At 36.9% G+C, this 15858-nt stretch overlaps 1 protein-coding gene across 2 annotated transcripts; it reads left to right on the top strand.

Annotated features, from left to right (window-relative positions):
• The first annotated feature begins 870 nt into the window (after positions 1 to 870).
• Positions 871 to 15792, top strand: slc4a1b (solute carrier family 4 member 1b (Diego blood group)). Of its 2 annotated transcripts, none has more exons than XM_007540686.2 (18): positions 871 to 929; positions 4129 to 4176; positions 5968 to 6146; positions 6989 to 7124; positions 8120 to 8192; positions 8992 to 9034; positions 9156 to 9340; positions 9429 to 9639; positions 11084 to 11287; positions 11365 to 11513; positions 11591 to 11785; positions 11872 to 12120; positions 12935 to 13024; positions 13120 to 13286; positions 14025 to 14266; positions 14352 to 14521; positions 15177 to 15350; positions 15429 to 15792. In XM_007540686.2, the coding sequence occupies exons 3-18, from the start codon at positions 5990 to 5992 to the stop codon at positions 15507 to 15509; spliced, it is 2526 nt and encodes an 841-aa protein (XP_007540748.1). In that variant the 5' UTR covers positions 871 to 929; positions 4129 to 4176; positions 5968 to 5989; the 3' UTR covers positions 15510 to 15792. The 2 variants fall into 2 exon arrangements, with proteins under 2 accessions (XP_007540748.1, XP_007540749.1); XM_007540687.2 differs by having other exon boundaries at positions 886 to 929; positions 4132 to 4176.
• Positions 15793 to 15858: the final 66 nt, after the last annotated feature.

The raw sequence follows: 15858 nt of genomic DNA, 5'->3' as shown, positions 1-15858 counted from the left end.
TGATTTTGTTTGCTTAAGATGCTCTGCTTGCACCTCAACAGCTATTGTTATTTTTATTTACTTAAAATTAAATGCACTAAATACAAGAGATAAATACATGGGTGCATATTTTTTTCATATTTAGTTGTTTCTGCCAAAGCAAGTCAAATCTATTTTTCTTTAATTGTGCTTCTAAATGTTAAATAGGCCTAAGTGTTATTAATGCAAAGAACAATTGGTGGTAAAAAAAAACAACAACTATATATTTTTAGTTCCATGTATTTGACATAATTGGAAAGCTTAGAAACCAAACTTTTCACAATACGTAAATAGTTCAAAATGAGTGGCTCATGACAATAAGTGAGATAAGAGATTAATATTTTTATTTCAGGTTGTATTTAAATGAAGATGTGTCATTGTGGGGTAATTTAAAGTTAGATGGACCTTGAGTGTTTGTTGAAGTTCGTGAAACATTACTCTAATATCATTTTGTTCAGTTTTATAGGCTTGTCTTCCCAATTTATTTTGTAAGCTCACATCCCAAAGTAGGCATCAAGTTAAAGCACAGGGTTGAACAGTTTAGAGAAAAAGAAGACGACAAAGGTTAGAGGGTAAACCCGGCAGCGTAATCAAAGATTTTGTTGTCAAATAAACACGAACAAAAATTTGATAAGATGCTGGCTGTAATGACACAGTGTGGCTGGTTTGCTGGCATGCCAAGTCAGTGTATGCACCATCAATATTATGGGTTAGTGCAGAACACATTGCGCTGTAGAAGGAGGTCCCAAAGAATTCAAGTCTCCATGTTCACGTCTGTCTCTGCATACATGTTTTAGTCCCACCCATCATAATATAGCATGCATTTACATATGCAGAGAGAGAGGCTTTGAAAGAGGGAGTGTTTATAAAGTCACACTTCTTTGCCATCCTGGACACTTTGCCCGCAGAAGGTAGGTGCCACTTTTTTTTTTTGTGATGAAGTTTTGAATGCAAGTAAAGCTGTAACTTTGCAGGGCGAAAAATATGGGAGCAGAACACTTCCTGGAAAATGTGCGCTTCGTGTTATTTTCTGAGAGTCACTGTTGCGTTGGGTGCTTTCCACAGTTCAGTGAAGAATTTCTTCATAATTTGGTAATTTTTTAAACTAAAGTTTTAGTAAAATATGGTTTGTAACAGCTATAACTTTTGCTGTTTACTGAAAAATTATGGCAACAAATACAAATGAAAAATACAAATAAATATTTGGAAACTATTGTACATTGTAAGACATCTGTTGATGCTCAAATCCAAAAGAAATGTCTATTCTATTCTATTCTGTTCTATTCTATTCTATTCTATTCTATTCTATTCTATTCTATTCTATTCTATTCTTGCTACAGAATAGAAGCTGTTATTTTTGTGTATTGTGTTCTTTTCTATTTAATTAAGTTTCTATTATACTTTTTAAATATGTATTTTTATGGACTTGTTAACATTTTATCATAAAAAAAATATCCAACATACAATAGATATGAGCAATAAATTACACATTAAGGCTTCATTTCCTGTTATTCTACCGACATTTAATTAATATTTTATTTACATAATAGTTGAATTTCTCTATTATTTTGGCTGGAAGCTAAAAAGTTGAGTCCTGAACACTAACTTCAAGTTTACTCCTTAAGTTTATGAATAGAAATGTGTCCCCAGTTTTGGGTTTTTAAGAATAATTTCAGTCTGTACAGGAAAAACAAAGCAAACACATTAAAATTCATATTTACTATGCATATCTATGCATATTATTCAAGATTAGATTTGTATGTCCCCGCCTGCCAAACTTTTTATGTTAAGTCATTTAAAATCTTCTATCTGATCCTTAACTTCAACCTAACTAATTCACAGTTTAGCCCTGAAACTAAAACCAAAGTGAATTCAGTCACCACGTTTACAGGTAATAAATGAATAATGGACTCCAGCATCATGTATAAACAAGCAAAATCACAAGTTTTGCACCCAACTCTAAAAGTTGGGGTTTGCAGCAGTTGGAACAAGATTTGGTTTTACTGCTGGTCTTCAAAAGTTAAGTGATTATTCCAGAAAAAGTCCAAAGTAGGCATCATAAATGAATCCACTCATTAGGGGTTTGCATTGACTTCTATTAATTTTGTGTTCAACCTTGAACTTTTTCCAGCTTTAAACTTTATCTAAAGCTCCAAATCCAGACTGAATACACGTGGTAGCTCAAACAATAACGATCCACCACTTTAGGATGTCAAATAAAGCACAAAACTCAAACTCCAATCCTCTAAGGACAATGTCTTGCAACTCTTTGATGCGTTTCTTCTTCAACACACCTGATTTATATAATTAGGTCCTTAGACATTTGTGTGAATTCTGTTAAAAAAAACAAAGAAACATCTAAAAGTTGCAGGATGCTGTCGGCGATATGAACCCTATCGGTCCTTAGAGAGTAAGAGATCATGCAAAACGTCCTCAGCATGCAGCGTTGCCCGGTACAAACCCCAGACTCACGGTCGAGCTGCATCATCCCAGTTTAATCTTCTGAATCGTCTGCTCTTTGAACAGCTGTGTTTTGGAAATAAATCTTTTTGTTGTTACATAAAACTTCAGGTTTGATCTCAGATAAAATACAAACTATGTAAACACAACAGAGATTTGATCCAACTGCAATGGAAAAATGGCACAAACGAACAAAATGTGTTTCATTTTTTTCATGTTATAAAATGTTTTTAATAGGAGACGGCAAGTTTTAAGACTTGGACTTGTTCAAGTTTGCTCTGGGAGTTGGGTAGTAACTAGTTACATTTACTCAACTACATTTACTTGAGTAACTTTTTGAAAAAAGTTACTTTTATGAGTATTTTCACCATGCTGTTCTATTTACTTTTACTTGAGTAATTTTATTATGATAATGGTTTATTATCTCTACTGTAACTTTTAGTAAAATTTCTGGATTTTCTACCCACTGAAAGAAAAACAAACTTAAAGTTACTTGAGTAACTTGTTGGATATATTGTGCTTTTAGGAGTATTTTTACTATGCTGTGTTTTTGAATAATTTTATTATAAAGTATTTCTGCTCTTACTTGAGTAAAGTTTCTGGATTTTCTACCCACTGAATGGAAAAAAAAAAACATGTTTTAACCAAAAATTCACCAGACACAGACACACAGCTGTAGTTTTTGTTAAAGTTTTTTACTAAAAGAAACTGATTTGGAAAAAAAATTTCTTTTACCTGATTTTGCTATTTTTTGTTGCTAATATGAATTATTGTCTTTTTCATCCATAAAAAAAAAAAACAAAATTTCCACTTAACTGTATATTTTGGTCCATCTGATTATTTAATTTTTAAATATAAAATGATTGATAATTTGATCAGTTACTCAGTACTTTTTACCAAATACTTTTTTACTCTTACTTATGTAATTTCTTGGATGGATACTTTTAAATTTTACTGAGATGTAGGCAGAGTACAAAAAATTGCACTCAAGTAAGAGTAACTCTACTTCAGCATATCTTTACTCAAGAAAAAAATATATGGTAAAAAGTCTACTCGAATATAAAGTAACTGATCAAATTATCAATCATTTAATATTTAAAAAATACATAATCAGATGGAACAAAATATAAAGTTAAGTGGAAATATTGGTATTTTAAGGATAAAAACGACAACAATTTATATAATTAACAAAAAAATAACAAAATCATGTAAAAGAAAATTTCCCAAATCAGTTTCTTTCAACAAAAACTTCAGAAACTTTAACAAAAACTGCAGCTGTGTGTCTGTGTCTGGTGACGTTTTGGTTAAAACATGTTTGTTTTTCATTCAGTGGGTAGAAAATCCAGAAACTTTACTCAAGTAACAGTAGAAATACTTCATAATAAAATTACTCAAAAGTACAGCGTAGTAGAAATACTCCTAAAAGTACATTATATCCAACAAGTTACTCAAGTAAATGTAATTGAGTAAAAAATATGACAAAGTAGTTCTGCTACTCTTACTTGAGTGTAAGTTTTGGATTGTTTACCCAACTTTGTGGACTGGAGGTCAACCGCTACACTCTGGATAAACTCCCTCTCAAACACTTGACCATATTCATATGTTCATTTTCTAAATTATCTCTAATTTGCTCAATAATGTTTCTTTCAGCAGAAAGGAAGACAACCTCCATCCAAATTCCCAGTGGAAGACTGCCAGGTACGCAGCGCATACCGGACCACTCAAGACGTATTGACAGTGCAAACAAGTCGTTGTCCAGGGTGATCCGTCGTTCACGCCGCTGACAGAAACCAGCGACGAAGCAGACCCTGCAGCCAGTTTCCTCCTGAAACAGGATAGCCACCATGTTTACTTTAGACACAAAGCGTCACCTTCCTGATTCCTCTTGATCCATGTCCAGTTTGTCGGACACGACTGACATAATTCAGTGTTGTACCTGTTGCCGCTCTGCGGGAAAACAACACCCATAATATCTTGTGTGTTTGGGTCTTGCAGTAAAGCATGAAGGTGATTTTTATCTGATCCAGTCGTCTCTGAAGTCTTCCAGTGATCCAGGTCACGGTAATCCAACGTGCTTGAAAAGAACTCAACTGAACCTCGGCAGAAAGTTTCGTTGCCCTCTATCAAGCATATTGGCATTGCAATAGTATTCACGCACCACTGAGTGTTTCCATTGTTTTATCAAAACTTGGTTGTATTTGGTTGGGATTTTGTGTAATAGACCCAGACATGGTGGCGCATGAGGGTTTTTATAACGACTTCTGACCTGTTTCCACGACTCTGTTAAAGAAAAGCATCCTCACAGCATTATGCTGCCATTCCCATGCTTCATTCTCCATTCACTTAACTTAATTACCAAACCTCAGACGCCTTCCTAGAGTACTTAGGCCAGGCCTTCCTGGAGTACTTAGGCCAGGCCTTCCTAGAGTACTTAGGCAAGGCCTTCCTAGAGTACTTAGGCCAGGCCTTCCTGGAGTACTTAGGCCAGGCCTTCCTAGAGTACTTAGGCAAGGCAATTTTATTTATATAGCACATTTTCAGCAACAAGGCAATTGAAATTGCTTTACATATCCTTCTCTGGGTTTGCTCTAAATCCTTTTCTGGGTTAATCTGCGACTTCAGACTTAAAAAAATCTGAAGTCTGGAGACAACTGGAGACAGCTGTTTAAACTGGATTTGAATTAGGTGTTTCAGAGTAAAGGAGGCTGCACAAAAATGTACAGCACATTGCAAAAACAAAAAATCTTACCAAGTAGTTTTGGTCTAGTTTCAATCCAAATATCATAGTACACTTGAAATAAAACAAAGTTAACTTACAATTAACTTTGCAGCAAGATATATGAGCTTGTTTTCGGTCAGTAGTTGCTAAATATTGATGAAAAAGTGCTGGTTATAAATGAAATAATGTACCAGTGGAATTATTTACTTAGAACAAGCTGCTATATCTTGCTGAAACGTTAATTGTAAGTTAATTTTGTCTTATTTCAAGTATGCTAAGATATTTGAACTAAAACTAGACCAAAAGTTCAGTCATTTAAATGTTACTGATGCTTTTCTTGTCATCCAACCCCCCAAAAATTAGGTAATAAAACCTAAAACAACAAAAAAAATACAGGAAAATGAATCAGCTGAGTAATTACAGAAGAACCACGTTCATGTTTTAACTGCATGAAGAAAAATCGGAATTAGATTTCCAATAACTCTCTTGTTTTAACCAGAGTTTACATCAATATCAGGCTAAGAGGAAGCAGATCTTTCTGGTTGCGCCCTCTACTTATTACAAACAAGCCACTGTCTTGTCCGTCATTTATCTGACCGACGGCCCTTCACGTACATGAAGTGGTCACAGAAACCTCAGCTGCAAACCACATGCCCAGGCTGCGCTTGTAGGCGGCGCAGCTCCAGTTCATCCACCAGCCCTGTGCAGCTCTTCGTTTCACCAGCGGCTCCATCATGTCCTCAGCTCTGTGTGCCTCTGTCCGCTCACAGGTGTGTGACGCAGAAGGCGGAGATGAAGGAGCAGGAGCAGCAGGGCTACTGGCAGGAGACGGGCCGATGGGCGGGCTACGAGGAGAGCTTGGACCCGCAGGCTGGGGTCTGGGCATCCTCCCAAATCTCCTACCTCACCTTCAAGAGCCTCATCCAGCTGCGGCGCACCATGAACACCGGTCAGTGTGTGCTAACATTTCTAAAAACGTGTCTCTTTGGGAATATTTAATGTGTTTTAAAAGGTGTCTGTGTCCCTTAGAGGTTTAAATATTGATTTAGGGTTTTGTTGTATTGACATCTACATTTATAACACAACATCTCACCAAGTATTTTTGGTCTGGTTTCTAGTGAAAATATCTTAATATGTTTGAAATAAGACAAAACTTACATGTAACTTCTCAGCAAGTTATAAGAGCTCGTTTTAAGTCAATAATCTTTAATATTGTTCAAAAATATTAGTTCCACTGGCAGATTATTTCACTTATCAAATCAAATTAACATTTATTTGTATAGCACATTTCAGTAGTAAGGCATTTCGAAGGGCTTTACATCATAAAAACACAAAAGTACAAAGTTATAGAACACAGTCAACATCGAAACATTATATTTTGTCATTGTTACACAACAGATTTTTGATGAATGTTTCACTGATTATGTTTCAGAAGGAACTCTAAACAGCTGGGTGTTTACTCTAGACTTAAAGGAACTCAGTGTTTCAGCTGTTTTGCAGTTTTCTGAAAGTTTATTCCAGATTTGTGGAAAATATCTTGTTGTAAGTGAAATAATTTTGTCTTATTTCTTATTTTGCACTAGAAATTAGACCATAATACTTGGTAAGATTTTGTATTTTTGCAGTGTACTTCAAATTCAGAAGTCTAGCAACATTTGCATTGCACGCATTTTTTTCTCAAAAGTACAGTAAATATAACAGATTTTTTGAATGCCGCTTTTGCAAAATGGTGCTAATGCAGATGATTTTCCTCGTGTTGTTAACATGTCTTCTTATATTTCTCCTCTCAAGTTGTGACCATCTTCGACTGCGAGGAGAAAACTTTGGCTGCCATCGCTGAGAAGATGGTTGGCGAGATGGTTAGCAAGAAAGAGATTAGATCTGGAGACCGCGAAGGTGTGCTGAACGCTCTCCTTCAAAACCGCAGGTATCCTTTGAGACGCCACCCGGCAGTGACTCAAACACGGTGACCTACATTTAGGCTTTCAGCTCAGGCAATTAACCAAAGCTCCACTCAGGAGGTTCAGGTTTAACTGCTTTAGTTAGAGAAAGTTGCTGCTGTAACGCCCAAACCTGTGATTATGGGAACCCATCACTGACCACCAAACAATCTGCCTGCAAGGCAACAAATCTGGACAATAGTTACCTTGCATGTTAAAAGCAGAATTAAGAACTTTTTTTTTAACGATACAAGAAATTAAGAAATTCAAATTTACAATATGTTGCAAAAGTTTTGGTCTCTTGTTATTTTCCCTTCCTTTGGAGTTGTGACAGCTTCAGCTCTGATGTTTCAAAGTGTGTCTTTGAATATTGTTCCTGAAGAGCATTTGTGAGGTCAGACACTGATGCTGGACGAGAAGGCATGCTATCATGTTAGGTATTACTCCGATTTGAAGGAAAAGAATAAAACCATTTTCAAAATATGATTTTATTTATTTTTAAATCAATATAATATTCTGGGGTGTAGTTTTATGACAGAAGGGTCATGAAAACACAAAAATGATCAGAGTGTTAAAGACAAGATAATTTGTTTAATCAAAATGATAACATTTAAGTTTTCTAAGCAACTATAGCTTTCAAAATAAAACTTTTATTTAGAAAATATCTATATTTACATTTTTCTTATTATTTGGGGTCTTTGGACACAATTTATTTCATAGCTATTTGCATTTAAAAGATTGTTGACCCCTTGTTTAACCAAATAAGTAGAATGGATTGAGTTATTTATTTATTAAACGACTGTTTCTTTTTCTGCATTTGCTGACTAGACAAAAATATCTGTAAGTCTCTTTGACACATCAAGGTCCTCAGATTGTTTTTTTTGTTTTTTTGGAAATTTAAATGAGAAGATTTAATTGACTAACCTGTGTGCATTATATATGTGAAGAAAAAGCTTTAAGCTTGTGACGTTTCTGCCTGCAGTGAATCCACTGACCCAGAGAGCCAAAGGCTGACCGATGGGACGGACCTGCACAGGTTTTCAGTCAGGGAGAGAGTAAGTTCCTTCTGATAAAACAATGAGGCTGCCTTTCAGAATAATCTCTGATATTATTTCTTTCAATTTCTCATAGAGGAAAGCATTTTTCCTCTATGAGACGTCTTTGGTTTTACTGCTGCAGAGCATACAGCAACATATACGCAGAGTTGGGTTGTAACTAGTTACATTTAATTATGTTAATTTGTTGGAAAAAATGTTCATTCTTAAAATGAAAAATTCTCAATAAATGTTTTATTTATGTGATTATGCAATTTTTAAATATTAAATGATTTATGATTTGATCAGTCACTCAGACTTTTACCAAATACTTTTTTACTCTTTCTTGAGTAATTTCTTGGATTGATACTTTTTACTTTTATTCAGAGGTGAGCAGAGTAAACGTTGTACTCGAGTAAGGAGTAGCGCTGCTTCAGCATATTTTTACTCAAGCAAAAGTGAAATGTAGGCAGCCAAGGAATGACTCGAGTAAACAAATATTTAGTAAAATGTATATTCAAGTACTCAAGAACTGAGTAACTGATCAGATTATCAATCATTTAATAATATTTAAAAATTACTCAGACGAACCAAATAAAAAATTAAGTGGAAATATTGGTATTTTAAGTAACAAAAAATAACATAATAAGACAAAATATTTTTCAGTAAGAAAACTTTAACAAAAATAGCAGATCTTTTACCAAAGACTTTTTAATCTCACTGCTACTCTTACTCCAGTACAGTTGTTGGGTTCTTTACTCACCTCCTTCTTAAAGATAAAGTATATATTTTTGACTCGTTTTTTTTCTGCGTTGTTCAGAAAGATGAATCCGATCACGTTGAGGCCTGCATGGTGCTCGTAGGTGAGCTCCAATTTTTATTCTTATTTTGCCTTCTTGCAGTGACGGAACTGGTTTCTTACAGCGGACATTTTTATTTTATCAAAGTTCAAACACAACATTTACTGTGTCTCTTTCTGACCAGGAGCCTTGGACTTTCTGGAGAAAGCCACGATTGTGTTTATGCGGCTGAAGGAAGCGGTGGCCCTCGACTCGGCTCTGGAGGCCCCGGTTCCCGTTCGCTTCGTCTTTGTTCTGATTGGCCCAAGCAAGGTTGACCTGGACTACCACGAGACTGGCCGAGCCATGGCCGCTCTGATGGCTGACAAAGTGAGACGTTTGCCGAACATACCGAGTTTTATATATCAAATTATTTGTGAGAGAAATTACAAAATTTTCCCCACTTTCTCCATCCGAGGTTTTTAACCAGGAGGCCTTTCAAGCAAAGACGACCAGGGAGCTAACGGATGCCTTGGTGGATTTTATCGACTGCAGCATTGTCATCCCACCCACTGAAATCAAGAATGAAGGGATGCTCAGCTCCATCATCAGCTTTCAGAAGAAACTCCTGAAGGACAGACTGCACTCTCAAGACCTGACGCTCCGGAGGGACTCCAAAGCTCGCAGAGGTGAGAGTTACTTTTAAAACCACCTCTGGTAAAGATGTGCAAAGAAATTTTATATTTTACTGCAGGAGCATGATCTCACACTCATATTTGAAAATGTACCTGAGTCATATTTCAATATACACTTAGATCTCCATAAATCTTGCAGATTTATGGATATTTTTTTGTCAGAAGCTCAAACATATGTTGCCCATATAAACAGTTATGGCCATGACTTAGCAGTTTCAAACAAGTGAAACTGGAACAAAGATGGAGAATCCCTGTTTACCATGACACCAAACTCAGTGGGTATGCTGGGTATGCTGGTAAGGGATGTGAAAAATATTCAGTGTTTAGAGAACAGCCACAAAGAGTGCAATCTTCACTTACTTATAGCAGCCATTAATTTTAAGTCTTTTTCAGCTTTTTTTTCAACCAGTGGAGCTAATAAATGTACCAAACCATAAACAAAACAGCAGCACCACTGATTATTAACACGAGTGAATCGGACAAGCTGCTAAATAATGATTGGTGAAAACTTTCATCACATCTAAGGGGAAATATCTCTCTGGGATTGAATTACTACATATTTAACACAATATAAGCAGATAAACCAGGATGGTCAATTTGGTTTATAGCTATATGAACAGGTGGGAGCATTTAGAAAGCATTAAATCAATAAATAGTTGTTCATAAACATGTAATTTCCATACGTCCAGTTGATCCTTAACTATTTATAAATAAACAGAAATACAGCAAGAGAAGCAGAAGTACCATTCCCAGTGCTGACGCAGCAGGACACTGTGGATTTCTCACTTTTGATCCCAGCATACGCTCACTGTTCAGGTTAAATGTGCAGAGTTCGGTAGCAACTAGATGCATTTACTCAGTTACAGCTACATTAGTAACTTTTTCTTTAAATGTGCTTTTAGGAGTGTTTTTGCTATGCTGTACTTTTTACTTTTACTTGAGTAATTTTATTACAAAGCATTGCTTCTCTTACTTGACTGAAAATCAAACATATTTCAACAGCTCAGTTTTATATTGAAAGAAATTGATTTGGAAAATATTTATTTTGCCTAAATTTGTTATTTTTGTATTTATTTATACGAATTTTTGTCATCTTGTTACTTAAAATACCAAAATTTCCATTTAATTTTATATTTTGGTCTGTCTGATTATGTAATTTTTAAATATAAAAATAATTGATCGTTTGATCTGTTACTCAGTACTTGAGCCAAATACTTCTTTACTCTTACTTGAGTAATTTCTTGGACGGCTATATTTTAATTTTACTTGAGTACAATCTTTGGGTACTCTGTGCATCTGTGGGTAAAAAGCAGCACATGTAGTTAGAAAAACAAGACAGAACTTGTTCATATTTACTTAATTTCCTCATGTTAAGACCAATATGTTCACCAACTTAGAGATTTGGGAGCAGCTTTAACTTGACGGCATTTTTCTGCAGTTTCTATAGCGAGCGCGGCTTCTGTTGAAGATCCGCTCTCACGCACCGGCCGGCCATTCGGCGGGATGATTCGAGACATAAAGAGACGCTACCAATACTACAAGAGCGACCTTACAGATGCCCTGAACGCCCAGGCTCTGGCCGCCATTATTTTCATCTACTTTGCTGCTCTGTCTCCTGCCATCACCTTCGGAGGCCTGCTGGGTGTGTAACCAAATCGAAATCTGGTTTTATTTTCCAGAGAGAGCCCCTGAATAACTTTTAAACGTTTCGCTGTGTAGCTGATAAGGTGGAGAACATGATGGGTGTGCCGGAGCTCCTCATCTCCACCAGCATCCAGGGTATCATCTTCTGCTTCGTCGCAGCTCAGCCCATCCTGGTTATCGGTTTTTCCGGCCCTCTTTTGGTGTTCGAAGAGGCCTTCTTTGCTGTGAGTTTTACCTGTCGGGTTTTAAAAACATTTGATCATGGTCGCGGCTCACTTCATCCCTAATTTCCTTCGTTCAGTTCTGTAAGTCCCAGGACATCGAGTACATCGTCGGGAGGGTGTGGGTCGGGGTGTGGCTCGTCGTCATCGTGGTGATCATTGTCGCCTTTGAGGGCAGCTTTCTGGTGCGCTACATCTCACGCTTCACCCAGGAAATCTTCTCCATTCTCATCTCCATCATCTTCATTTATGAAACCTTTGCCAAGCTAGGAAGGGTAAACAAAAACTCAAAGACGTATTCTCTCTCCTCAAATAAATCATCTTACATCTCTTTGTTAACTCTCTGTCAACTTCTTCTCAGATCTTCAAGGCGCATCCGCTGATTATGAATTATGATCATGTGAATGCAACATTGGAAAATCCCTGGCACCCAAGGGTGGAGTGGATCACCACGTACGACAACAAAACCGGAAACACAACGGTGATTGAGAGCACCGTGAAGCCGCCGTACCCGAACACGGCCCTGCTCTCCATGTGCCTCATGTTTGGCTGCTTCTTCATCGCGTTTTTCCTGCGGCAGTTCAAGAACGGGACTTTCCTTCCTGGAAATGTGAGTCATCGCACGACGGTCAAGACCTTTTACGTTATTATTATAACTGGTTATTTTTCAGGTTTTATTTTGAGTTTAAAAATGAGATCTTATATTTTTTCATACCAGATCTTATTTCCAATTTTAAGAAAATAAATCTCACTCTATTTTCTAAAAAAGAAAATGTGGCTTTCTTTTCAATCATCTCTTCTGAGAGTTGTATAATGGAGTATTAGGGCCAGGCTACAAAGAGAATACAGTCAAAATATTGACTATATCAAAATGTCTTAAGGTTTTTGTTTTTTTTTTAAGAAAAAAGCTTTTAGGGTTGTTAAGATCTGATGTGAGCAGCTCAGTTTGTGTGGTTTTCTTCAAAATTAAATGTTTTCTTAGTCATTTCAAAGTCCTGCTACTCATAATTTGATGCTGATGTGTTAAAAGATTAAGTATTTATCAATCAAGTTTATTTGAATTGCATGTCCGTATTTGTAAAATCGATACCAAAGTATAACTTCACCAGATGCTAAAAATTCCCCATTTTAATGTTATTTTTTTGTATTAGAGTTCTCTTACAATTTCTACATCATTCCTCAAATATTATGACTTCAATCTGCTAATACTGACATTGTTCCCATATTATTTTGACTTGTCTTGTATTACTGCAACTTTCTTTTTGTAACATTATGTCTTTATTCTTGTAATAAGAAAAAACTTTGCTTAGCTTGATCAATTCTACTTCATCTTAGAGTTGGTGATGGATCAATAAAATCGATTTATTGCAGTATGGAAGTGGATTTAATAACCAACTGTTTTGGATTTTGCCTCTCTTCTTCAGGTCAGGCGCTTGCTTGGCGACTTTGGAGTTCCCATTGCAATTTTCCTCATGATTGTTGTAGATTATAACATTGAGGATACCTACACTCAGGTTGGGCTTTTCTTTCAAAGCTTCTACATTGTTTAAAAGACAGACAGTAAACCTCTAATGCCCTGAACTGACAGCATTTTACTTCTTATGTGCAGAAACTGGTTGTTCCTAAAGGCCTGACGGTGTCCAATCCGGCCAAAAGAGGCTGGCTTATCAATCCCTTTGGGGAGCACAAATCTTTTCCCGTATGGTTGATGTTTGCATCCTGCGTTCCTGCTCTGCTTGTCTTCATTCTCATCTTCTTGGAGTCTCAGATCACTACGTGAGTTACAGTGTCCTGCAAAAACAGATACATTTGTTGACGTTTCCCACACTTTGCTACAGCCACAAACTTTAAGGTAATTTAGTCAGATTTTATGTGACAGACCAACACAAAGAAGTTAGAAGTATATGTTTTCTTATTTACATATTTTTTATAGCAAATAAAAAAAGTATTTTCAGCCCCTTTCTCTCTAAACCACCATGGTAATTTTGAAGGAGCTCAGGGAGAATCTGTCAACATGACTATTAACCGTGCAATCCACAATTTTGGTGAAAATAAATCTACTGCTGAAGAAAATCCAATACTCGTCCTATTTACATTTGCCAAAAGTCACAATGAAGAGGGTAAAGTAAACATCTATAAAATTATGATGTCATTGATTCAGATCAAACAGATGTTCCTGGCCTACTTGCCAAAACGCTGTGTTTTGAAAAACGAACACTGACCATCACCCTGAATGCATCTTCACTGCAGAAGAACATGGAGGCATTAGCATCATGCTATGAGGAATACTTTTAGCTTCTCAGAGTTTATTGCACAACGGCTGGCTGGGGGAAAACCTGTGAAAAGCTGAATAAATCCCAACCTAGTTTGTGTTGTTGCCACTTAAAATCCAAACAAAATATCTTGACATTTGTGTTTATAAAGTGGAAAGGTTTTGTAGTTTGCCTCTAGATCTTTAGCACCAGAGAGTGCGGCCTTTGGTTATATTGATTTATCCCTCCTGTCTTTGAGCAGTCTGATCATCAGTAAACCTGAGCGGAAGATGGCCAAAGGCTCCGGGTTCCACTTTGACCTGCTGGTTTTGGTCGGCATGGGAGGACTCAGCGCCATATTTGGTGTGCCTTGGCTGAGCGCTGCCACGGTCAGAACTGTAACCCACGCCAACGCTCTCACGGTCATGAGCAAAGGAACGAAACCCAAGATAGAGAGAGTAGTGGAGCAGCGAATCAGTGGCATTGTGGTAGCTCTGCTTGTTGGTAGGTCCTGCTTATTGTCTTCGTCTCAGGTGTTGATTTGTGGAAATGAAGATTCCTTTATAAAAACATATCCTTGTACATCCAGGTTTGTCAATTCTAATGGAGCCGATCCTAAAGTTGATTCCCATGTCAGCTCTGTTTGGGATCTTCCTCTACATGGGAGTGACGTCACTGAATGGCATCCAGCTGTGGGATCGCATGCTGCTTCTCCTCATTCCAAAGAAATACCATCCAGATGAGCCTTACGCCACCAGAGTAAGACTCCCCCATTTTCACAGGAGCTGAAGAGCAAAATGCAGGAAAGAAGCAAATCCAAAGACATGTAGATACCTGATCCAGAACGCTGCTGCTCAAGTTCTGACTAAAACAAGGAAGATAGAGCACATAACACCAGTTTTAAAAATCCCTACACTGAGAGAATAAACTTTAATATGCTGTTGTTAGTTTATAAATCACTAATTTGCACCACAGTACATCAAAGATCTGCTGCTGCTGTATCAACCTTCCAGACCCCTCAGGTCTTCTGGTTCTGGTTCTGCTCTGCATCCCCAGAACAGAACCAAACATGGAGAAGCAGCATTCAGCTTCTATGCACCTGAAATCTGGAACAAACTTTCTGACAATTGTAAAATATCCAAAATACTAAGTTCCTTTAAAAGTAGACTAAAACCTCATCTGGTTAGAGTTGCTTTTGAACCACAATTAATGAAACATTAATCAAAATTCTGATGTGAAATGACGGCACTTGGAAAAATTTTATGTTTCAGTTGTTGATGTGTTTTTATTATGTAAAGCACTTTGAACTGCCTAGTTGTTAAAATATGTTATAGAAATAAACTTGATTGATTGATTGATTGATCATATTTAGGACCCAATTTGCTTGACTGATATCTGTGTATGTTTAACACAGGTAAGCACAGGACGAATGCACCTGTACACGGCCATCCAGGTAGTTTGCCTCGGCATCCTGTGGCTCGTAAAGTCCAGCCCGGTATCCCTTGCTCTTCCCTTCGTTCTCATCCTCACCATCCCTCTCAGAATGATCATGACTGGACATCTCTTCACCGAACTGGAAATGAAATGTGTAAGAGTCCTCTTATTATTTAATGGTGAAAAATTGCTCTGTTGCATGCATAAATCCCATATTTTTTGTTTATTTTAGCTGGATGCTGATGACGCCAAAGTGACGTTCGAGGAGGAGCCTGGACAGGATGTGTACTGTGAAACTCAGATGCCTTTGTAGACATCTGAAATAATGGCTGCTGACACTTTTTTTTATCCTAAAAGAACTGTATAGTTATTTTATTTTAGGCTCAAGTGAATTTTTAATTCCCTGGTGAGCAAAGCAAGATATTTAATATTTATTTACTGTATCATGAAAAATGAAGATGCAGATTATATTTATTGAGGGTGATTACTGATAGCTTTAGCATTTTCTGGAAAGCCCCTTAGTTTTAATATGCTTAGAAAACGTTTTGCTTATGCATTTATAAAGCGAAACATTTTATGATTTCTGTATTTTTGCTGGCTGCACAGTGGTGCAGTTGGTAGAGCTGTTGCCTTGCAGCAAGAAGGTTCTGGTTCAGTTCCCG

Source organism: Poecilia formosa, unplaced genomic scaffold (assembly GCF_000485575.1).
Source record: "Poecilia formosa unplaced genomic scaffold, Poecilia_formosa-5.1.2 Scaffold555, whole genome shotgun sequence".
NCBI lineage: Eukaryota > Metazoa > Chordata > Actinopteri > Cyprinodontiformes > Poeciliidae > Poecilia > Poecilia formosa.
The sequence above is the reverse complement of the archived record's forward strand: the minus strand, read 5'-3'. Positions and strand labels throughout refer to the sequence as shown.

Excerpts from the sequence above, each read along its gene's own strand:
- slc4a1b (XM_007540686.2), top strand. The coding sequence starts at position 5,990 with ATGAAGGAGCAGGAGCAGCAGGGCTACTGGCAGGAGACGGGCCGATGG. Across the intron at positions 9,640-11,083 it reads GGACTCCAAAGCTCGCAGAG|TTTCTATAGCGAGCGCGGCT; the intron begins GTGAGAGTTACT and ends ATTTTTCTGCAG. Across the intron at positions 11,514-11,590 it reads TCGAAGAGGCCTTCTTTGCT|TTCTGTAAGTCCCAGGACAT; the intron begins GTGAGTTTTACC and ends TCCTTCGTTCAG.